The 22386-nt window shown below is 60.9% G+C and overlaps 3 protein-coding genes across 4 annotated transcripts; all 3 read right to left on the reverse strand.

Moving 5' to 3' along the window:
- Positions 1 to 250: 250 nt before the first annotated feature.
- Positions 251 to 5664, reverse strand: LOC138734631 (autophagy-related protein 2 homolog A-like; the record flags this gene model as incomplete). The annotated part of the gene is made up of 7 exons (XM_069882388.1): positions 5444 to 5664; positions 4106 to 4247; positions 2238 to 2355; positions 1299 to 1384; positions 945 to 1059; positions 597 to 687; positions 251 to 347 (listed from the first exon to the last, which is right to left on the reverse strand). Coding segments are annotated over exons 1-7 (823 nt in total), but the record flags the coding sequence as incomplete, so codon positions are not given.
- An 830-nt stretch (positions 5665 to 6494) lies between these two features.
- On the reverse strand, positions 6495 to 7860 carry TMEM223 (transmembrane protein 223). The gene is made up of 2 exons (XM_069882366.1): positions 7569 to 7860; positions 6495 to 6845 (listed from the first exon to the last, which is right to left on the reverse strand). The coding sequence occupies exons 1-2, from the start codon at positions 7831 to 7833 to the stop codon at positions 6547 to 6549; spliced, it is 564 nt and encodes a 187-aa protein (XP_069738467.1). The 5' UTR covers positions 7834 to 7860; the 3' UTR covers positions 6495 to 6546.
- Positions 7861 to 8039: 179 nt separating this feature from the next.
- NXF1 (nuclear RNA export factor 1) lies at positions 8040 to 21737 on the reverse strand. Of its 2 annotated transcripts, XM_069882365.1 has the most exons (20): positions 21643 to 21737; positions 19463 to 19658; positions 19250 to 19376; positions 17750 to 17833; positions 16684 to 16869; positions 15729 to 15798; positions 15555 to 15643; positions 14658 to 14765; positions 14466 to 14575; positions 12274 to 12310; positions 11876 to 11944; positions 11699 to 11754; positions 11491 to 11598; positions 11197 to 11255; positions 10668 to 10783; positions 10501 to 10543; positions 10336 to 10408; positions 9379 to 9561; positions 8231 to 8291; positions 8040 to 8142 (listed from the first exon to the last, which is right to left on the reverse strand). In XM_069882365.1, the coding sequence occupies exons 1-20, from the start codon at positions 21671 to 21673 to the stop codon at positions 8104 to 8106; spliced, it is 1845 nt and encodes a 614-aa protein (XP_069738466.1). In that variant the 5' UTR covers positions 21674 to 21737; the 3' UTR covers positions 8040 to 8103. The 2 variants fall into 2 exon arrangements, with proteins under 2 accessions (XP_069738466.1, XP_069738464.1); XM_069882363.1 differs by lacking the exons at positions 8040 to 8142; positions 8231 to 8291; positions 9379 to 9561; ... (6 more) ...; positions 11876 to 11944; positions 12274 to 12310 and having other exon boundaries at positions 12435 to 14575.
- Positions 21738 to 22386: the final 649 nt, after the last annotated feature.

Here is a 22386-nt window from a genome sequence, read left to right on the forward strand (position 1 = left end):
AAAGTAGCCCCCCACGTCAAAAATATCCCCCTAGACCCCCCAAAAAGCCCCCCCAAACCCCAAAAATACACCCCCAGACCCCAAAATAGCCCCCCACATACAAAATACCCCCTAGAAGCCCAAAAAAGCCCCCCCTTGCCCCCACAAAATACCCCCCACCCCAAAATCAGGGGCCCCTCTGGGGACTCCAAAAGGAAAAGGGGACCCCAAGTCCTTCCCCCCCCCAAAAAAAATTTGGGGGTTCACTCACCGGGGGGTCGATCGCCCCCAGCAGCCCCCGCAGGGCCCCCAGCAGCTGGGGGGGCAGCGCCAGGTACAGCCCCCCCCCCCGAGGCCTCCACGTCCACCTGTATGGGGGGGGGGGGGGTGTCAGCACCCCAAATATGGACCCCCCACCCTAAAAAACTGAACCCCAACCCCCCCCCCAAATTAAAATTCTAAAATTTACCCCCCGCAAAACTCTAAAACTTTCCCCCCCCCCGCCCCAAACTGCCCCCCAACCCCAAACCTGCCCCCCTCAAACTAACCCCCAACCCCCAAATCTGCCCCCCCCAAACCCCAAAACTGCCCCCCCCAACTGCCCCCCCCCCCCCCACCTTGGGTCCAGGCAGCGCCGGGTTCTGCTTGAGGCGCAGGGAGAGGCGGGAGGGGCCGGGGCTGAACCCCACACGGACGGGGGGGGAGCGGCTGGAAAATAAAAGCGGGGGGGGGGGGCAAAAGGGGGGGGGCGTCAAAAATTTTGGGGGGGGGTGGGTATGTTCAAAATTGGGGGGGAACCAAAATTGGGGAGAACTAAAATGATGGGATAAAAGAGAGGGGGAAGAAAAAACGGGGAGGGACACAGGAAGGTAAGGGGGGCAGAAAAGGGAAGGGAACCAAATAGGGTTGTTATGGGGGGGGGTATGGGGTTGGGGGGTTTATTTTTGGGGGGGGGGGGTCCATACCGGGTCCCCGGGGGGGGCGATTCCTGCCAGAAGATGCTGGGGTCCCACAGCCGAAGCCCCTTCAGCAGCACCGGGGGGGGGCCGCGTCCGGCCCCCCCTCGTCCTCGTATTCCACCTGGGGGGGGCAAAAAATAAAATAGTTCCCCCCCCCGACCCCATTTTCCCCCCGACCCCATTTTCCTCCCCCCAGACCCCATTTCGCCCCCCCAGACCCCATTTTCCTCCCCCCCAGACCCCATTTCGCCCCCCCAGGACCCCATTTTTCCCCCCCCGGACCCCATTTATCCCACCCCAGACCCCATTTCCCCCCCCCCGACCCCCTGTGGCCCCCCAGACCCGCTGTGCCCCCCCCCACCTCGGCAGCCTCAGCTCCACGTGCCCCCCCGGCAGCTCCAGCACCAGCACCGCGTCCTCCAGCTCCACTCGCAGCCTCCTCAGAACTTTTTTTTTTGAAGGGGGGGTCAAATATAACACCCCCCCCACCTCAGAGACACCCCCAGACCCTCAAAAATAACCCCCCCCTCAAAAAAAAATCGCTGGGGGTCCCAAAACCCCCTAAAACAAAGCAACATCCACAAAAAAAGAGCCCCCCCCAAAAAAAAACGAGCCCCAACCACTCAGACCCCCCCTAAAAAAAGGAGCACCCCCCAAAACACGAGCCCCCCCTCCCCAACCCCCTCAGACCCCCCCCAAAACACGACCCCCCCTCCCCAAATCCCCCACCCTCCCCCCAAGCCCCCTGGGTGCCCCCCCAAACCTCCTCAGACCCCCCCAAAACCACCTCAGACCCCCCCCCAAACAGGAGCCCCCCCTCCCCAAACCACCCAGCGCCCCCCCAAGCCCCCTGAGTGCCCCCCCAAACCCCCTCAGAGCCCCCCCAAAACACGAGTCCCCCCTCCCCAGCCCCCTGGGTGCCCCCCCAAACCCCCTCAGAGCCCCCCCAAAATACCCCCTGTCCCCCCAAAACACGAGCCTCCCCTCCCCAGCCCCCTGGGTGCCCCCCCAAAACCCCTCAGAGCCCCCCCAAAACACGAGCTCCCCCTCCCCAACACTCCCAGCCCCCCCAAAACCACCTCAGACCCCCCCCAAACCCCCTCAGACTCCCCCCAACCCCCTCAGCCCCCCCTCCCCAACCCCCCCAGCCCCCCCCAGCCCCCTGGGTGCCCTCCCAAACCCCCTCAGAGCCCCCCAGAACCCCCCAAACCCCCTCAGACCCCCCCAAACCCCTCAGCCCCACCACCCCAACCCCCCCAAGCCCCCTGGGTGCCCCCCAAACTCTCCAGCCCCCCCCACCTGAGTCGATGGTCTGTGCGAGCGCCTCCAGCCCCTCGAGGGGGGCGGATTCGGGGGGCGGGGGGGGGGACGTGGCCCCCATCGGGGGGGGGGGCGGCATCCTCAACCCCCCCAGCACCTGGGACGGGGGGGACACACAGAGGATTTGGTGGGGGTCACAGTGGGATTGGGACCCCCCCCTGCTGCCCTGAGGGGGGAACAGGGATCTTGGGGGGGGGGGGAGGTGACAAGGGACACAAGGAGGGGGCGGGAGGGGGACAAGGAACGGGGAGGGGGACAAGGAAGGTGACAATGGCCACGGGGGGGGACAGGTGACACGGGGGGGGAACACCAGGGGGGTGCTAGGGACTCACAGGGGTGCAGGGTGAGGACATGGGGGGGTGACAGGTGACATGGGGGGGACACAGGGGAGGTGACAATGGCCACAGGGAGTGGGACAGGTGACACTGGGGGGGACAGGTGACATGGTGGGGGGGACAGATGGGTGCTAGGGACCCACAGGGGCGCAGAGTGAGGACATGGGGGGGTGACAGGTGACATTGGGGGGGGGACACCAGGGGGGTGCTAGGGACTCACAGGGGTGCAGGGTGAGGACATGGGGGGGTGACAGGTGACACGGGGGGGGGACAGGGGAAGTGACAATGACCACAGGGAGTGGAACAGGTGACATGGGGGGGGGACAGAGGTGGTGACAATGGCCACAGAGGGGTGCCAGGTGACACAGGGAGGTGCCAGGTGACACGGTGGGGGACGACAGGTGACATTTGGGGGGGAGACAGGTGACATTGGGGGGGACAGGGGGGTGACAATGGCCATGGGGGGGGACAGGTGACATGGTGGGGGGACAGGAGAGGTGACAATGGCCACAGGGAGTGGGACACGTGACACTGGGGGGGACAGGTGACACTGCGGGGGGGACAGATGGGTGCTAGGGACCCACAGGGGCGCAGGGTGAGGACATGGGGGGGTGACAGGTGACACGGGGGGGGGACAGGGGAGGTGACAATGACCACAGGGAGTGGAACAGGTGACATGGGGGGGGGACAGAGGTGGTGACAATGGCCACAGAGGGGTGCCAGGTGACACAGGGAGGTGCCAGGTGACACGGTGGGGGACGACAGGTGACATTTGGGGGGGAGACAGGTGACATTGGGGGGGACAGGGGGGTGACAATGGCCATGGGGGGGGACAGGTGACATGGTGGGGGGACAGGAGAGGTGACAATGGCCACAGGGAGTGGGACACGTGACACTGGGGGGGACAGGTGACACTGCGGGGGGGACAGATGGGTGCTAGGGACCCACAGGGGCGCAGGGTGAGGACATGGGGGGGTGACAGGTGACATTGGGGGGGGAACAGGTGACACGGGGGGGGACACCAGGGGGGTGCTAGGGACTCACAGGGGTGCAGGGTGAGGACATGGGGGGGTGACAGGTGACACGGGGGGGGGACAGGGGAAGTGACAATGACCACAGGGAGTGGAACAGGTGACATGGGGGGGGGACAGAGGTGGTGACAATGGCCACAGAGGGGTGCCAGGTGACACAGGGAGGTGCCAGGTGACACGGTGGGGGACGACAGGTGACATTTGTGGGGGAGACAGGTGACATTGGGGGGGACAGGGGGGTGACAATGGCCATGGGGGGGGACAGGTGACATGGTGGGGGGACAGGAGAGGTGACAATGGCCACAGGGAGTGGGACACGTGACACTGGGGGGGACAGGTGACACTGCGGGGGGGACAGATGGGTGCTAGGGACCCACAGGGGTGCAGGGTGAGGACATGGGGGGGTGACAGGTGACATTGGGGGGGGAACAGGTGACACGGGGGGGGGACAGGTGACCCGGGGGGGGGACAGGTGACTCACGGGGCCGCAGGGCGAGGCGCAGGCCGCGGAGCCGCACGCTGCAGGCGCGGGACGCCAGCGCCGCCCAGGGCACCGACACCTGCACCGACCCCACGCAGCCCTCGCGCAGCTCCAGGGGCGCCCGCAGCGCCGCGTCCAGCGCCTGGGGAGGACAGAGAACCCCGAAATTAGAGCCCCCCCCAAAAAACTGGAACCCCCAAAACCCCAAAAACCCCAAAACAGGAGCCCCCAAAACCCAAAAAACAGGAGCCACCAAACCCCAGGAGCCTCAAAACTCAAGAATCCACTAGACCAGGAGCCCCCAGTGCTGCCTCCAGGGCCTGGGGGGGAGAGAACCCCGAAATCAGACCCCCCCCAAAAAATAGGAACCCCCAAAACCCCAAAATAGGAGCCCCCAAACCCCAAAATAAACCAAAACCCAGGACCCTCAAACCCCAAAAGCCTCAAAATCCAGGAATCCACTAAACCAGGAGCCCCCAGCGCTGCCTCCAGGGCCTGGGGGGGGACAGAACCCCAAAATCAGACCCCCCCCCGAAATAGGAACCCCCCCTCCAAAACACGGGGCGCCCCCCAAAAACCAGGAGCCCCCAAAGCAGCAGCTCCCAGCCCCCCAAAATGAGTCTCAGCACCCCAAAGTGGGTCCCAGCCCCCCGAAACCAGGTCCCAGCCCCCCAAAAACAGAGACCCAGCACCCTAAAAATGAGTCCCAGCACCTCCAAACTGGGTCCCAGTACCGCAAAATCAGCCCCAGTCCCCCCAAACCCGGTCCCAGCCCCCCCAAACCGGCTCCTGGCACCCCAAAACTGGGTCCCGGCACCCCAAAATCGGTCTCAGCCCCTCCAAACTGGATCCTGGCACCCCCAAACCGGGTCCCAGCACCCCAAAATCAGTCTCAGCGCCCCCAAACCCGGTCCCAGCCCCCCAAACTGGCTCCTGGCACCTCCAAACCGGGTCCCGGCACCCCAAAATGGGGACCCAGCCCCCCCAGATCAGCCCCAGTCCCCCCAAACCGGCTCCCAGCACCGCAAAACCGGCTCCCAGACCCGCAAAATCAGCCCCAGACCCCCAAACCGGCTCCCAGCACCCCAAAACCGGGTCCCAGTACCCCAAAATCGGTCTCAGCCCCCCCAAACCCGATCCCAGCCCCCCAAACAGGATCCTGGCACCCCAAAATCAGCCCCAGCACCTCTAAAACCCGCTCTCAACATCCGAAAACGGGTCCCAGACCCCCGGACCGGGTCCCAGACCCCCGGACCGGGTCCCAGACCCTCGAACCCCGGTCCCAGGCCCTCAAACCGGGGGTCCCAGCCCCTCAAACCGGGTTCCACCCCCCCCCACCTCGGCCCGCAGGCGCAGGTGGCGCAGGCAGCCGGTGCCGCCGCGGAGGTCGAGGCTGAGCTGCTCGAGGCGCAGTCGCTCCTCCAGGAAGGGCCCGAGCGAGCGCTCCAGCGCGTACCGGGCCGCCCGCGTCTTCAGGGCCTCGGGCCAGGCCGCGGGGCTCCAGCGCCTCATCCCGCACCCGCGCCCGCCGCTTCCGGCCTCCGCGCAGCCGCTTCCGGTCCGGCACCCGCCGCTTCCGGTCCGGAGCCGGCCGCATCCGGGCCCGGCCCAGCCACTTCCGGTCCTGCACCCGCCGCAGCTTCCGGGTCTGCGAGGAGGAGGGTAAAGCCACTTCCGGTCCCGGGGGCTGAGATGGGAGTTGGGATCCCAGTGCCTCCCAGTAACCCCCAGTGCCCTCCCGGTGTGTCCCAGTGCCTCCCAGTGACCCCAAGTGTCCTCCCGGTATGTCCCAGTAACCCCCAGTGCCCTCCCCGTGTGTCCCAGCGACCCCCAGTGCCTCCCAGTGACCTCCCAGTGCTGTCTTGGTGTGTCCCAGTGCCTCCCAGTCACCCCCAGTGCCTCCCAGCGACCCCCAGTGCCCCCCCCAGTGTGTCCCAGTAACCCCCAGTGACACCCAGTGCCCTCCAGGTGCCTCCCAGTAACCCCCAGTGCCTCCCAGTTCCCTCCCAGTGCGTCCCAGTGCCTCTCAGTGCCCTCCTGGTGTGTCCCAGTGCCTCCCAGTGACCCCCAGTGCCTTCCCAGTGTGTCCCAGTGCCCCCCAGTGCCCCCCAGGTGTGTCCTGGTGCCTCCCAGTGCCCTCCTGGTGAGTCCCAGCGACCCCCAGTGCCCTCCCAGTGTGTCCCAGTGCCCTCCAGGTGCCTCCCAGTAACCCCCAGTGCCTCCCAGTGCCCTCCCAGTATGTCCCAGCAACCCCCAGTGCCCTCCCGGTATGTCCCAGTGCCTCCCAGTGCCCTCCCAGTGTGTCCCAGTGCCCTCCCAGTGCCTCCCAGTGCCCACGGGCACCCCTCCCCCTCCATCCCGGAGGCCTCTGGCCGGCACCGAGCAGGGATCTCTCCGCGTTTCCTTTATTTCCGGGTGGAATTCCCGTTTTTCCCAGAAAATTAGAGCTGCCGGAAGGCGCCGACGGTGAGATCAAAGAGCCGGGGGTCGGGCAGCTGCCCCCGTTTATCCAGGAGGAAATAGAAGGGCCGCCCCTTAATCCGGAGCGGGAGGGCGGCGGCGACCTCGGAGCGGTGCGCGCGGCACGAGAGGTGCCGGAGGGGGACGGTGAGGGTGGGGCCGGCTCCTAATCCCAACGCTCCGTGAGTCGAGATGGAGACGGAGGCGCCGCCGCGCAGCAAAACCACCCGGCGGACGGCGCGGAGCGGGAGGAGGCAGCCGCCCGCCACGATCAGCGAGCCTGGAGATGCGAAAAAAAGGGCCCTGGGGCTTAAAATCCGAGTTCAAGCCCTAAAATCCCCTCTAATCCGCACCCCGAGCCTTAAAATCCAAGCTCGAGCCCTCAAATCCCCTCTAATCCGCGCCCCGAGCCTTAAAATCCGAGCTTGAGCCCTCAAATCCCCTCTAATCCGCGCCCCGAGCCTTAAAATCTGAGCTCGAGCCCTAAAATCCCCTCTAATCTGCGCCCCGAGCCTTAAAATCCGAGCTCGAGCCCTCAAATCCCCTCTAATCCGCACCCCGAGCCTTAAAATCCCAGCTCGAGCCCTAAAATCCCCTCTAATCCGTGCCCCGAGCCGCTAATCCCGGGCTCCGCGGCTCCAAACGCCCTCAAATCCCAATCCTGCTGCTCTAATCGCGGTCTAATCCCAGCCCTGCTCCTCCAAGCTCCTAATCCCGGCCCTGCAGCCGCTCCCGCTGTGCCAATCCCGCTCTAAACCCGCTCGCAATCCCCTAATCCCACTCTAACCCTGCTCCCAAACCCCTAATCCTGCTCCCATCCCCCCAATCCTGCTCTAACCCCATTCCCGCACCCCCAATCCCGCTCTAAACCTGCTCTCAATCCCCTAATCCCACTCTAACCCCTCTCCCACGCCCCTAAATCCTGCTCCCACACCCCCAATCCCGCTCTAACCCCATTCCCACGCCCCTAATCCCGCTCTAACCCCGCTCCCCCTCCCCGTACCCAGCGTAAGGCAGGAGCCGGTGAAGCCGAAGCGCCACTTGTTGTCGCGGGGCCGCAGGGGGAGGCCGGCTTGGGGCTCGGGCTCGGGGCCGGCTTGGGGCTCGGGGCGCAGGGAGGTGAAGGCGACGCGGGCCAAGTAGGCCCAGAAGAGGCCCTGCCCCACGCAAAACGCCCCCGCCAGGCGGAAGAACCGAGTCCGGTCGTGACGGAACAGAACCACGTCCCGGGGCACCGGCCCGACCTCCAGCCGCGCCCCTTCGGCCATGGCGGCCGCGCCGCTTCCGGCGTCACTTCCGCGGATGGCGCGGCGCTCGGTTATGACGCCACTTCCGGAACACGCGCCATGTTGGATTCGGGTCCGACGCTACTTGCGCGGCTAGCCACGCCCCCTTCGCTCGCAGTGCGGGCGCCATCTTTGTTGAGGGCAACGCGCCGCTTCCCCCCCCATTAAAGGCGCCGCAACCCCAAAAATTCCATTAATTGATTTATTTACAAAACGCTCGGGAATAAAACTCCGGGAAAACGGGAGCGTCGCTCACTTGAGAAACGCCACCTCGGGAATTTTGCCTTCCAGCTGGGAAAGGAAGGAAGGGGAGAGGTTAGAAGGGGGGTGGGGGCTGAAAAAAGGGGGGGAAAAGGGGGGGACCCCCCTAAAAAAGCACCTTGAGCTGCGTGAAAACCTGCCCGGCGCGAGGATAATCCCAGTCGTTGTCCTGCAGGCACCTGGATTGGGATTGGGATTGGGATTAGGGGGGAAAAAATGGGATTAGGGGAGCTGGGAGCCCCCCAAAGGGAGCCCCGGGGGCAGGGGGAAAGGGAGGAGGAAACGGGAACCAGGACGAGGAAATGGGAACTGGGATGGGGAAGGGAAGGGAAGAGGAAGCGGGAATTGGGATGAGGAGAGAGGAAATGGGAAGGGGTGAGGGGTGGGAATGGAGGGAGAGAAGTGGGGAGGAGGAATGGGAATGGGAAGCGGAAATGGGAAATGGGATGGGAACTGGGAAGCGGGACGAGGAACGGGAACTGGGATGAGGAACAGGAACCAGGACGAGGAAACGGGAATGGGAACCGGGACAAGGAAATGGGAAACAGGACGAGGAAACAGGATGGGAACTGGAAACCAAGATGAGGAAATGGGAACCAGGATGAGGAACTGGGAAATGGAATGAGGAAATGGGAAATGGGACGAGGAACTGGGAAACGGGACAAGGAACCGGGAAACGGGACGAGGAACCCGGGACGAGGAAATGGGAACTGGGATGAGGGAACGGGAACTGGGATGGGAACGGGGACAGGGAATGGGAAATGGGACGAGGAAATGGGAACTGGGACGGGGAACCAGGATGAGGAACTGGGAACTGGGATGAGGAAACGGGACGGGAAACTGGGAAACGGGACGAGGAAACGGGAACCGGGATGAGGAAATGGGATGAGGAACTGGGAACCGGGACGGGAAATGGGAAGCGGGATGAGGAAATGGGATGGGAACTGGGACAAGGAACGGGATGAGGAATGGGAAATGGGATGGGAACTGGGAAGTGGGATGAGGAACGGGAACCGGGACGGGAAATGGGAACCGGGACGGGAAATGGGATGAGGAATGGGAAATGGGACGGGAACTGGGAAGCGGGACGGGAAATGAGAACCTGGATGAGGAACGGGATGAGGAATGGGAAATGGGACGGGAACTAGGAAGTGGGATGGGAAACGGGAAGCGGGATGAGGAAGTGGGAAGTGGGAAGAGGAAGCGGGAAGTGGGAAGAGGAAGCGGGAAGTGGGAAGAGGAAGCGGGAAGCGCGCGCGGACTGACTTCTGGGACCACTCGAGGTTCATGCCCGACTGCATGGAGAAGGCGGCCAGCATCTCCTGCTGCTCGGCCGACAGGGAGGGGACGGGGCTGGACGAGGGCGTCGGGGCCGGCATGACGAAGGCCTTGCGGATCTCCTCGGTGGTGGCCGTCCGCACAAACAGCTCGTCGTTCACGATGCACAGCCTGCCGGAAAAGCCGGAGACGGGAAAAAAACCAGGATGGGAGGAGGCCGGAGGCGCCTCGCCAGCTCCCAGCAACCCCCACCCCAAAAAAATGAGTTTTCTGGGATCAGGAGGAACTTTCCAAGGACCAGGAGGAGTTTCTTGGGACCAGAATGAACTTTCCAAGGACCAAAACAAGTTTTCTGGAATCAGGAGGAACTTTCCAAGGAACAAAATGAGTTTTCTGGTATCACAATGAACTTTCCAAAGACCAAAATGAGTTTTCTGGGATCAGGAGGAACTTTTCAAGGTCTAAAACAAGTTTTCTGGGATCAGGAGGAACTTTCCAAGGACCAAGAGGAATTTTTTGGGATCAAGATGAACTTTCCAAGGACCAAAAGGAGTTTTCTGGGATCAGGAGGAACTTTCCAAGGGCCAAAAGGAGTTTTCTAGGATCAGGATGAACTTTCCGAAGATCAAAATGAGTTTTCAGGGATCAGGAGGAACTTTCCAAGGACCAGGAGGAGTTTCTTGGGACCAGAATGAACTTTCCAAGGGCCAAAACAAGTTTTCTGGAATCAGGAGGAACTTTCCAAGGAACAAAATGAGTTTTCTGGGATCACAATGAACTTTCCAAAGACCAAAACGAGTTTTCTGGGATCAGGAGGAACTTTCCGTACATCAAAATGAGTTTTCAGGGATCAAGATGAACTTTCCAAGGACCAAAAGGAGTTTTTTGGGCTCAGGAGGAGCTTCCCAAGGAAGAATCCAGCGCTTCCCACCCCACCCCACTCACCCCGTGTTTCCGGCCGGCACCGCGATGAACATCCGGGTGAAAGCTCGCACGGAATCTCGGGATTTTCCATCCACTGCGGGACGAGAAGACGACGGGAAGAGCCCCGAGAACCAGAATTCCCACCCCCCATCCCAGAATTCCCAGAATTCCAGGCTCGGATCCCACCTTCCTTGAAGATCCCGTGGACAGCGAAGCAGAGGAGAGTGTTCTGGAAAAAAGGAGGATGAGGAATTACGGGATGGAGAGTGAGTATTATGGGATGGGGAACGGGTTATTATGGAATGGGGGGTGGGTTATTATGGGATGGGGGGTGGATATTATGGGATGCCCACCGTCTGGGCGCAGATGTCGACCAGGAAGGAGTTGACGTCGTGCTGGGTGCGCGGGAGCTCGTTAAGGAAGGCGACGACGTTGAGGCGCGTGTGCTTGAGCAGCTTGAACCGCATGGCTGGGGAGCAATTAACGGGGCCCCCGCTAATTAGCAGAACCCCCTGGAGTTAATAAACCCCTCCCCTAATTAACTAAGTCCCCCCCTAATTAACAGAGACACCCCCCCCCCCTTAATTGACAGAGATGCCCATGAGACACATGTGGCTTGAGGAGCTCGAACCTCATCACTGAGGAGGGTAATTAACAGCCACGCTAATTAACACATCCCCCGCTAATTAACAGAGCCCCCTCGAATGGATGGAGCTCCCTCCTAATTAGCAGAGACCCCCTAATTGATGGAGATGCATGTGTTCAGCAGCTTCAACCTCATGGCTAGGGGAGCAATTAACCCCCCTCCCCTAATTAACGGAGCCCCCTAATTAACACACAACCCCCTCCTCTAATTAGCAGCGACTCCCCTAATTAACTCACTGGGGTCTTTGAGCTTCTTGACGTTCCGGCTGTCCTTGAAATACTCGCTGAGGCTGTTCCTGCGGGAGAGGGGGGGGCTCAGGTGACCCCAGGACTCACCTGGGGGGCTCAGGTGACCCCCCATCTCACCTGGGGGGGCTCAGGTGACCCCACGTCTCACCTGGGGGGCCCCACTTCTCACCTGGGGGGGGGGTCTGAGGCCCCATTTCTCACCTGGGGGGTTTCTGAGGCCCCATTTCTCCCCTGGGGGGCCCCGTTTCTCACCTGGGGGGTTCAGGTGACCCCGTTTCTCACCTGGGGGGGTTCTGGGGGCCGAAGGGGATGCTGAGGGAGCAGCAGGCGCCGTCGTGGTAGGCGTCGAGCAGCCCCTGGCGGTCGGCGGAGTCGTAGATGGAAAAATACCTGGGGGGGGTTAAAAAAAAGGTAAAATAGGAGGTGAGAGAATTTTTTTTGGGGGGGGAGAATTGAAAAAAGGGGGTTCGGGGGGCCCCCCCTCACTTACTGCTGCAGGAATCGCAGCACAAGGACTTTGAGGTCATCGGAACCGAAGTAGCTTCCCTGGAAATTAAAGATTTGGGGGGGGTCGGGGGGGTCCAGAAGGGGTTTTGGGGGTTGGGGGGGTCCGCAGAGCCCCCCCCCAGCCCAGAATTGGGGTTCAGCCCCCCCTGACCCCCCAAACCTTGCAGGGCGGCAGCGTCGTGGGGGCCTCGACATCGAAGGCGATTGGGGGGGGCAGCTCGTGGCCGTCCTGGGGGGCAGAAAATGAGGATTTGGGGGGGGCGGGGCTCAGGGTCCCCCAAAAAGGCTCAAAGGCCCCCCCCAGCCCCCAATATGACTCAATGACCCCCCCAAAAGGCTCAATGACCCCCCCAAAGGCTCAAAGGCCCCCCCCAGACCCCCAATATGACTCAATGACCCCCCCAAACAAGCTCAAAGCCCCCCCCAGACCTCCAATATGACTCAATAACCCCCCAAACAGGCTCAATGACCCCCCAAAAAGGCTCAATGACCCCCCCAGACCCCCAGTATGACTCAATGACCCCCCCCAAAGGCTCAACACCCCCCCCCCCAACTCACCAAGCGCAGCAGCTTCGGGAAGCGTTCCCGGACGGAGCTGCCGAGAGGGATTCAAGTCAGCACCCCCCTCCCCAATTTTGGGGTGCCCCCCCCTCACCCTGACCCCCTAACCCCCCCAAGAACACCCCCCTCCTCACTCTAACCCCTCCCCCCACCCCCGAACTCCCTGGAGCTGGAGCTCCGCTGGGATTTTTGGGGGGGGCACCATTCCCAAGCCCCCCAACTCCTTGATTCCCATTCCGGGGGGGCCCCTGCTGTTCCCCCCCCCCCCAAATAGGGCTCCCCCTGCCCCTTTTAGGGGGGTCCGGGCCGGATCCGTGGGGATTCCGAGCCTCCCACCGGCCTTACCTGGCTCGTACTCACCTGGCGGCGCCCGGAAAAACGGGATAAAGAGGGAAAAGGGAAGGAATTCCAGGCGGTTTCGGCGGCGCCGGCGCCACAATCCGGCTCTTTGCAGCTGCGGAGCCCCCGTTTCGCCCCCAAATCCAGCGGGAACGCCCCCAAATCTTTGGGAATGACCCCAAAGCCAGCGGGGACGACCCCAAATCTTTGGGAATGACCCCAAAGCCAGTGGGAAGAACCCCAAATCTTTGGGAATGACCCCAAATCCAGTGGGAAGGACCTAGAATCTTTGGGAATGACCCCAAATCTTTGGGAACGACCCCAAAGCCAGCGGGGACGACCCCAAATATGGTGGGAACGACCCCAAATATGGTGGGAACGACCCCAAATCCAATGGGAATGACCCAAAATCCAATGGGAATGACCCAAAGTCCAATGTGAACGACTCCAAGTCTTTGGGAATGACCCAAAATCCAACGGGAACAACCCAAAATCCAACGGGAACAACCCCAAAGTCAATGGGAATGACCCCAAAGTCAATGGGAATGACCCCAAATCCAATGGGAACAGCCTCAAATCCAGCGGGAACGACCCAAAATCCTGTGGGAATGACCCAAACTCTTTGGGAACGACTCAAAATCTTTGGGAACGACCCAAAATCCAGTGGAACCGAAGCAAGACGGGAAAGATAAGAAACAGGGAAAAAAAGGAAAAGGTGGAAAACAGCCTCTTCTCTTTCCATCCGCTCCCCTCCCGGCTTAGGGAGCGCGTCGGGACGTCGGGATTTGGCTGCCTCCGGAGCCAAGGTCCCCGCCGGGAATCCGTGTCCACGGGAAACGCTGTCGGCGTTCCCGGAAATGCCGGCGGGAGGCGGGATCCGCCCGGAGCGAGCCGGGAAGGCGTTCGGCCACTGCACGGCTGTGCCTGTCTTAGGTTGTTCCTCCCGTGAGGAATCTTACCCGTCTCTGGCTAACCAGCCATCGTCGAGGGCCCGAACGGAACGCCGGGAAGCGGCTCCGGAGAGAGGAGGGACAAAAAAATAAAAATATATCCCGGAACGCCGCCTTCCCCGCATCCTGCATCCCGAGGAAGGACGCGCGGGGCCGGCCCCGGCACGGCGGGGCGGGAGCAGCAGGCGGGGAGCGGGATGAGGAGGAGAAGAGGCTGCGAGGGAGGAGATTCCAAGAGGAAAGGCTTCCAAAAAGTGGGGGGTTCCCAATAAAAAAGCTGGAAGCATGAAGGAGGGGGGGGTTTCCGGAGAAAAAAAGAAGTTGGAAGCGAGAAGGAAGTGGGAAAAGGGAGAACAGAGGGAAAGCGGGATGCTCTGGAGGTCGGAATTGTGATGCTCCAGAAAGAAAAAAAAAAGTGGGAATGGGGTTCTCCGGAGAACTGGGAATGGGCTGGAGAAGAAAATTGGAATTGGGATTCTCCGGAGAACTGGGGACGGGCTGGAGAAGAAAATTGGAATTGGGATTCTCTGAAAAACGAGCTTGGAAGCGGAATGGGATATTCCGGAGCGAGGAGGTGAGAAGCAGGACGCTCCAGATCCGGAATGGGGACACTCCGAGCGTATCCCAAGAAAATCGGGAGGAGGAGGAGGAAGAAACCCGGGGGCTCCGAGCAGCTGCAAGAGGATCGAGCTCGCTCCGAACGCGGAGCTCGGAACGGCTTCCGCCTCGAAACCGGGAGGAGGGATTCGGGATTCAGGATTCAGGGAGGGGGATCCGGGCGCCGGCGGAGGAGACGGGACGAGTTGCTTCGGAGGGGAAACCGCTGGCCTCGCTCCGATCCTGCCGTGGATTTTTAGTCCCCGTCGGAGCAGGGGGAGCCCCCGGGAAGCGGGAACTGACCTGATGTAACTGGCTTGATCCCGGAAAGCGTCGCAAAGCGGATTCCCATCCAACCAAAGCTCCTCCAGTTTGAGGCCTTTCACCTTGTCCAGCTCCCGGTCGGATTTGAGCTGCGAGAAAGCAAAAAAAAAAAAGATAAAAAATCAGGGAATTTGGGAGGGTTTAAGGGAAGGAAAAGGGCGATTCCCAAACCTCGTTGCGGGAGAGATCGAGGATGCGGAGGCCGGCGGCTTTGTGGGAGAGCTCGGAGAGGTCGTCGAGGCGATAGAGCTTGTTGCTGCTCAGGTTGAGGGATTGGAGCTAAAAAAACAGGGAAAAAAGGGGGTGAGGGGGGCGGAAAGGGGGTGGGAGGGGGGAAAAGGGGGGGTAAAGGGGGAGAAATGAGGGCGTGGGGGTAAAAAAAGGGGTTTAAGGGGTTGAAATGAGGGGAGAGGAGCAGAAATGGGGGAGAAGGGGGTAGAAGCGAGGGCACACGGAAAAAAAGGGGGAGAAGGGAGTAGAAATGAGAGCGTGGGCGGTAAAAATGGGGTGTAAGGGAGTAGAAATGAGGGCATGAGGGGTAAAAAAGGGGGAGAAGAAAGTAGAAATGAGGGTGTGGGGGCAAAAATGGCATGTAAGGGGGTAGAAATGAGGGTAAGTGGGGTAAAAATGGGGTGTAAGGGGGTAAAAATGAGAGCAGAGAAGCAAAAATGGGGGAGAAAAAGCTTGAAATGAGAACACGGGGGTAAAAATGGGGTGCAAGGGGGTAGAAATGAAGGTAAGGGGGTAAAAAACAGGGAGAAGGGAGTAGAAATGAGGGCATGGGGGTAAAAATGGGGGGTAAAGGGGTTCAAATGAGGGCATGGGGGTAAAAATGGGGCGTAAGGGGGTAGAAATGGGGTGTAAGAGGGTAGAAATGAGAGCAGAGAAGCAAAAATGGGAGAGAAGGAGCTTAAAATGAGAACACAGGGATAAAAAAGGGGCATAAGGGGGTAGAAATGAGGGCGTGGGGGTAAAAACGGGGAGAAGGGGGTAGAAATGAGGGTAAGGGGGGTAAAAATGGGGAGAAGGGGGTAGAAATGAGGGCGTGGGGGTCAGCAATCCCCTCACCTCGGGGATGTTCTCCTCAATTATCCGCAGCACGGCCTGCATGCAGCTCCGCTGGTTGAGCACGGCGTCGATGCTCCGCGCCACCAGATCTGCCGGAACGCCGGGATGAGAGCCGGGAATCCCAGCCAGCCTCCTCCCCGCCAGCCCCTTCGGGAATTCCCAAGCTCCCCTCACCTGGATCCACGCGGAGGCTCTTGAGGTCCAGGGCCCGCTGGGAGCCGTCGTAACGCTTGCTCATGCAGAGCTGGGAGAACGGGAAGGAGACCGGAACTGGGATTCACCCCTTCCCATTATCCCATTACCCCAGTTTCCCATTATCCCGTTACGCTGCTCTCCCGTTATCCTGTTCTCCCAGTATCCCAACATCCCATCATTCTGATACCCCGCTATCCCAGTACCTTGATCTCCCATTATCTTCGGTTCCCAGTATCCTGAGATGCGCTATCCCATTATCCGAGTACCCTGATCTCTCATCGTCCTTGCCTCCCATTCTCCCCGTGTCTGCTCTCCCAGTATCCCCCTTCTCCCAGTATCCCCCTCTCCCAGTATCCTGGTTAACATCATCCCTATATCCCAGTACCTTGGTCTCCCATTATCCTGCCCTCCCAGCATCTGCTCTCCCCTTATCTGCTTCTCCCAGTATCCCATTCTCTCAGTATCCTGGGATACGTTATCCCATTATCCCAGTACCTTGGTCTCCCAGTATCCTGCTCTCCCATTATCCTTCTCTTCCATTATCCCAGTACCCTGGTCTCCCAGTATCCTGCTCTCCCATTATCCTCGTCTTCCGTGATCCCAGTACCCTGGTCTCCCATTATCCTGCTCTCCCAGTATCCCAGTACCTTGGTCCCCCAGTATCCTGCTCTCCCATTATCCTTGTCTTCCCTGATCCCAGTACCCTGGTCTCCCATTATCCTGCTCTCCCAGTATCCCAGTACCTTGGTTTCCCAGTATCTTGCTCTCCCATTATCCTCGTCTTCCGTGATCCCAGTACCCTGGTCCCCCAGTATCCTGCTCTCCCAGTATCCCAGTGCCTGCTCTCCCAGTATCCCAGTACCCAGACCCCTCCTCACCCTCGTTTTCCGTTCTCCCAGTCCCCTCCCACCCCGTTCTCCGGCTCTCCCCTCACCTTCAGCTGCTCGATCTCCTCGGGCTTCAGCTCGTTCTGCAGCGACTGGGGCGGCGCCGACGAGTTGATGATGATCACCACCTTGTAATTATCCCGATCCGTGATCTTCCGGGACACCTGCTTGAGGGCGCTGGCCGTCGTGGCGTCCTCCACGTAGAACTGGGCCCGGTTGTGGTCGTAGTGGAACTGGGAGATGGGAACAGGAGGGACGGAAGCCGCTTCGCACCCCTTCGCAGACATTTCAGCCCCTTCTCCTCCATTTTATTCCCTTTTCCTCCATTTTTGGCCCCTTCTCCCCCATTTCATCCCCTTTTCTTCCATTTTTGGCCCTTTCTCCAACATTTCATCCCTTTCTCCTCCATTTTTGGCCCCTTCTCCCCCATTTCATTCCCTTTTCCTCCATTTTTGGTCCCTTCTCCCCCTTTTCTCCATTTTTTGTCCATTCTCCCCCTTCTCATCCCCTTTTCCTCCATTTTTGGCCCCTTCTCCCCCTTTTCATTCCCTTTTCCTCCATTTTTGGCCCCTTCTCCCCCATTTCACTCCTTTCTCCTCCACTTTTGGCCCCTTCTCCCCCTTTTCATTCCCTTTTCCTCCGTTTCATCCCCTCCTCCCCCTTTTCACTCCCTTCTCCTCCATTTTTGGTCCCTTCGCCCCCATTTCATCCCCTTTTCCTCCATTCCATCCCCTTCCCCCCCATTTTTATCTCCTTCTCCCCCATTTTTATCCCTTTCCCTCTCATTTTTATCCCCTTCTCTCCAATTTTGTTCCCTTCCCTCCCATTTTTATCCCCTTCCCTCCCATTTTATCCCTTTTCCTCCATCTTATCCCCTTCCCTCCATTTTTAGCCCTTTCCCTCCTATTTCATCCTCTTCTCCCCCATTTTTATCCCCTTCTCTCCCATTTTCATCCCTTTCCCTCCCATCTTTATCCCCTTCCCTCCCATTTTTACTCTCTTTTCCTCCATTTTATTCCCTTCTCTCTCATTTTTATCCCCTTCCCTCTTATTTTTACCCCCTTCTCCCTCATTTTTACCCCCTTCTCCCCCATTTTTCCCCCCCGGGCTCACCTCGACGGGGGTGAAGGGGACGCTGCAGAGATTCTGGATGGAGCTGAGCAGCCAGGATTTATCATATTTTTTCCCGTAGGGAATCTGGGGGAGAATCCAGGCGGAAGGGGAGGAAAAGGGAACAGGAGGAGGAGAAAAAAGGAATAAGAGAGAAAAAAAAATAAAAAAAAAAGAAAAAGACAAAAATAAATGGTAAAAAAAAAAGATATTAGAAGAAAAAAGGCAAAAATAAAAAAAGAAAACATAGGAAAGGAAAGGTAACGCAAAAAGAAAAAAAAAAGAAGACAGACATAACAAAAAGAAAAACAGAAAACAAAAAGGAAAAAAACAAGGACAAAAAACAAGAAAAAAAAACCAAGAGAGAACAAAGATGAAAGAAAAGGAAGAGGAAAACAAGGAAAAACGAGAAAATGAGAAGGGAAAAAGAAACAAGACGAAAGGAAACAAGGGAAACAGAGAAAAAACAGAGAATCAAAGAAAAAAATAAAATAAGGAAAAAGAAAACAAGAGAAAATAAAATAACGAAAAACAAATAAGGGAAAAAGAAATAAATGAAAACAAAATGAAACAAGGCAAGATAGAGAATTTTCATTAGAAAACCAAAATTAAAAGAAAGAAAAAAGAAAACAAGAATGAAAAAAGAAGAATGAGGAGGAAAAGGAAACAAAGGAAAACAGAGATGAAGAAAACAACTGGCAGCTCCATCCTTCAACCAGTACCCGACGCCCCTTGCTGGGAAGGAATAATTCCCAACATCCCCCCCCAAACTTCTCCTGGTGCCGCTCAAGGTCGTTTTCTCGCATCCCGTCCCTCAGAAAACGCCTTCTCCCCTTCCCTGGATCTGTGCAGGAGCGATGAAGGCTCCCGTCACCCTCCTCCTCTCCACAAACCACCCCCAGGATCCCTCAGGAAACCGGGAACAGAATCAGAGAATCAGCAGGTTGGGAGAGACCCAGCGGGTCACGGAGTCCGACTGGCCCCATCAACCACCGACCCACGGCCCCAGCGCCTCGTCTGCTCAACCCTCAAACCCCCCCAGGGCTGGGGACTCACCCCCCTCCCTGTCCCAGCGCCCCAGGGCCCTTGCCGTGCAATATTCCATCCTGCTGGCCATCCTGACCCTCCCCTGGTGGAGCTCGAGGCCGTTCCCTCTCGTGGCGGCCCCTGGGTTGAGGAGCAGAGCCCAGCTCCCTCCTCTCCACGAGCTCCTCGCAGGGAAAGAGCCACGAGGCCTCCCCTCAGGCTCCTCTTCTCCAGGAGAAACCCCCCCAGGGCCCTCAGACTCCTTCTCCAGCCCCTTCCCCAGCTCTGGGCTCTTCTCCGGCCTCGCTCCAGAGCCTCAACATCCTCCTTGGGGAGAACCCACCCCGCGATCCGAGGCTCGGTCTCACCAGAGGGAGAAGAACCTCCCTGGCTCCTGTCCCACCAACCCCCCCAGGTCCTTCTCCTGCTCTGGAGCTGCTGCTGACTCGAGGCCTGGCTGGAATCGCGGCTCCTCACCGTGATCTTGAACCAATTCCTCCGGCCGCCCTCCCGGCTGGTGCCGCCGCTGCGCTCTGCGTTGCCGTCTCGTCGCACCGTGATGTGGAGATTGGGGTTGCGGTTGGGCCGGGGGCCGTAGGGCAAGCTAGAAAAAAACAGGGAGAAGCTTAGGAAGAGCCCCAAAATCCCACGGATCCCTCGGATTTTCTCCTGAGCCCCCCCCAAACTCACTAGCGGCCGCGGGGGCCCTCGTGGGCTTCGCTCATGGGGACGTCGCCGTCGTCCTCCTCCGGGCGCGGGCGCAGGTCGGAGCCGCCGCGGCTGCGAGGCCGGTGGTTGCCCTCGCTGTACATCTTCCCGCGGAAGGGCCCGCGGCCTTTCCTCCGGCGCCCGGAAAAGCCTCGGCCGCCCACGCGGTCATCGTGCTCTGGTGGGAGAGAAGACGCAGGTCTCGTTCTCACCCCATCGCAGCTCTCCGGGTTCATCTCCTTCTGCTTCCGTCGGGTGTTTCCAGCCCGTTCCAAACTTCCAGCTTCGTCTCAGCCCCATCCGAGCCTTCCAGATCCTTCCGAGCCCTCCGGTTCCAGCCCAGGCCCAGCCAGGAGCTCCAAGCGCATCCCAGCTCTCCAGCCTCATCTTCCTCTCACCTCATCACAGATCTCCAGCCCCATCCAAGCTTTCCAACCGCATCCCAGCCCCATCCGAGGCCTCTATCCCCTCTCCCTCCCCTCCCTGTAGCCCCCAGACCCCCTCTGCCCCCCTCCCTCCAGCCCCCAGAGCCCCCAAGTCTCCTTCCCTCTCCCTCCCCTCCCTGAAGCCCCCAGACCCCCCTCTGCCCCCCGAGCCCCTCTTCCCCAAGCCCCCAGACCCCCCTCTGCCCCCCGAGCCCCTCTACCCCCTCTCCCTGAAGCCCCCAGACCCCCATCTGCCCCCCGAGCCCCTCTCTGAAGCCCCCAGACCCCCCTCTGCCCCCCGAGCCCCTCTCCCCCAAGCCCCCAGACCCCCCTCTGCCCCCCGAGCCCCTCTACACCCTCTCCCTGAAGCCCCCAGACCCCCCTCTGCCCCCCGAGCCCCTCTCTGAAGCCCCCAGACCCCCCTCCGCCCCCCGAGCCCCTCTCTGAAGCCCCCAGACCCCCCTCTGCCCCCCGAGCCCCTCTCCCTCCCCTCCCCGAAGGCCTCAGACCCCCCTCTGCCCCCCAAGCCCCTCCACCCCTCTCCCTGAAGCCCCCAGACCCCCCTCTGCCCCCCGAGCCCCTCTACCCCCTCTCCCTGAAGCCCCCAGACCCCCCTCCGCCCCCCAAGACCCTCTACCCCCTCTCCCTGAAGCCCCCAGACCCCCCTCCGCCTCCCGAGCCCCTCTCCCTCTCCTCCCCGAAGGCCTCAGACCCCCTTCTGCCCCCCGAGCCCCTCTACCCCTCTCCCCGAAGCCCCCAGACCCCCCTCTGCCCCCCGAGCCCCTCTACCCCTCTCCCCAAAGCCCCCAGACCCCCCTCTACCACCCGAGCCCCTCTCCTCCTCCTCCCTGCAGCCCCCAGACCCCCCTCTGCCCCCCGAGGCCCTCTACCCCCTCTCCCCGAAGCCCCCAGACCCCCCTCTGCCCCCCGAGCCCCTCTACCCCCTCTCCCCGAAGCCCCCAGACCCCCCTCTGCCCCCCGAGCCCCTCTCCTCCTCCTCCCTGCAGCCCCCAGACCCCCCTCTGCCCCCCGAGCCCCTCTACCCCCTCTCCCTGAAGCCCCCAGACCCCCCTCTGCCCCCAAGACCCTCTACCCCCTCTCCCCAAAGCCCCCAGACCCCCCTCTACCACCCGAGCCCCTCTCCTCCTCCTCCCTGCAGCCCCCAGACCCCCCTCTGCCCCCCGAGGCCCTCTACCCCCTCTCCCCGAAGCCCCCAGACCCCCCTCTGCCCCCCGAGCCCCTCTACCCCCTCTCCCCGAAGCCCCCAGACCCCCCTCTGCCCCCCGAGCCCCTCTCCTCCTCCTCCCTGCAGCCCCCAGACCCCCCTCTGCCCCCCGAGCCCCTCTACCCCCTCTCCCTGAAGCCCCCAGACCCCCCTCTGCCCCCAAGACCCTCTACCCCCTCTCCCTGAAGCCCCCAGACCCCCCTCCGCCCCCCAAGACCCTCTACCCCCTCTCCCTGAAGCCCCCAGACCCCCCTCCGCCCCCCAAGACCCTCTACCCCGTCTCCTTGAAGCCCCCAGACCCCCCTCTGGCCCCGGGCCCCTCTCCCTCCCCTCCCTGAAGCCCCCAGACCCCCCTGTGCCCCTCTACCCCCTCTCCCCCCCCTCCCTGAGGGCCTCAGACTCCCCCCGCCCCCTCCTTCTCCCTCCCTCCAGCCCCCAGCCCCCCCGTCCCCCATTTCCCTCCCCCCCAACCCCTCCCCAGCCCCCTCCCCGCGCCCCCCGCCCCCTCTCACCGCTGTAACCCCCTTTCCCGTCCTCCGCCATCGCCGCCGCTCGCTCCCGGGGCCCCGCGGCCTCTCCCGCCGCGCCGCGCGCGCCCCCTCCCACCCCCGCCACACACTCTCTCGTCACTTCCGGTCACTCTGCGCTCACAATGCGCACGCGCCGCTTCTACTTCCGCCCGCAGCGTAGCGCCGCGCATGCGCCGACCCCGCCCCCCACTATGCGCACACACCCCCCGCTCCGCTGCGCATGCGCAGAACCCGCCTCAGGGGCTCCCGAGGTCGCGAGTTCGAATCCCGCCTCGGATTAAACAAAAAAACAATATTGAAAAAAAAATACCCCGCAAAGATAGAAGAGAGATTTTAATGAGGGTTTGTGACTCCCCCCCACCCCACCAAACCCCCCTAAAACCCCCCCAAGATGGGTCCAACCCGCCCTAATAAAGGGTTCCAAAGCTCCACTGGGGGGTCTTGAAGATTTACTGGGGTCCAAAACCCCCCAAAAGGGTCCAAACACCCCTAGTAACTGGTTCCAAAGCCTTGTTTGGGGGGTTCCTGCAGCTTTACTGGGATCCAAAACCCCCAAAAGGGTCCAAAACCCCCTGAAAAGGCTCAAAACTCCCCAGTAACTGGTTCCAAAGTCCCGCTGGGGGGGTTCCTGCAGCTTCACTTGGATCCAAACCCCCTAAAAGGGTCCCAACCCCCTCCAAAAAGGCTCCAAACTCTCCAGTAAATGGTTCCACAGCCCTGTTGGGG

Source organism: Phaenicophaeus curvirostris, unplaced genomic scaffold (assembly GCF_032191515.1).
Source record: "Phaenicophaeus curvirostris isolate KB17595 unplaced genomic scaffold, BPBGC_Pcur_1.0 scaffold_122, whole genome shotgun sequence".
Classification (NCBI taxonomy): domain Eukaryota; kingdom Metazoa; phylum Chordata; class Aves; order Cuculiformes; family Cuculidae; genus Phaenicophaeus; species Phaenicophaeus curvirostris.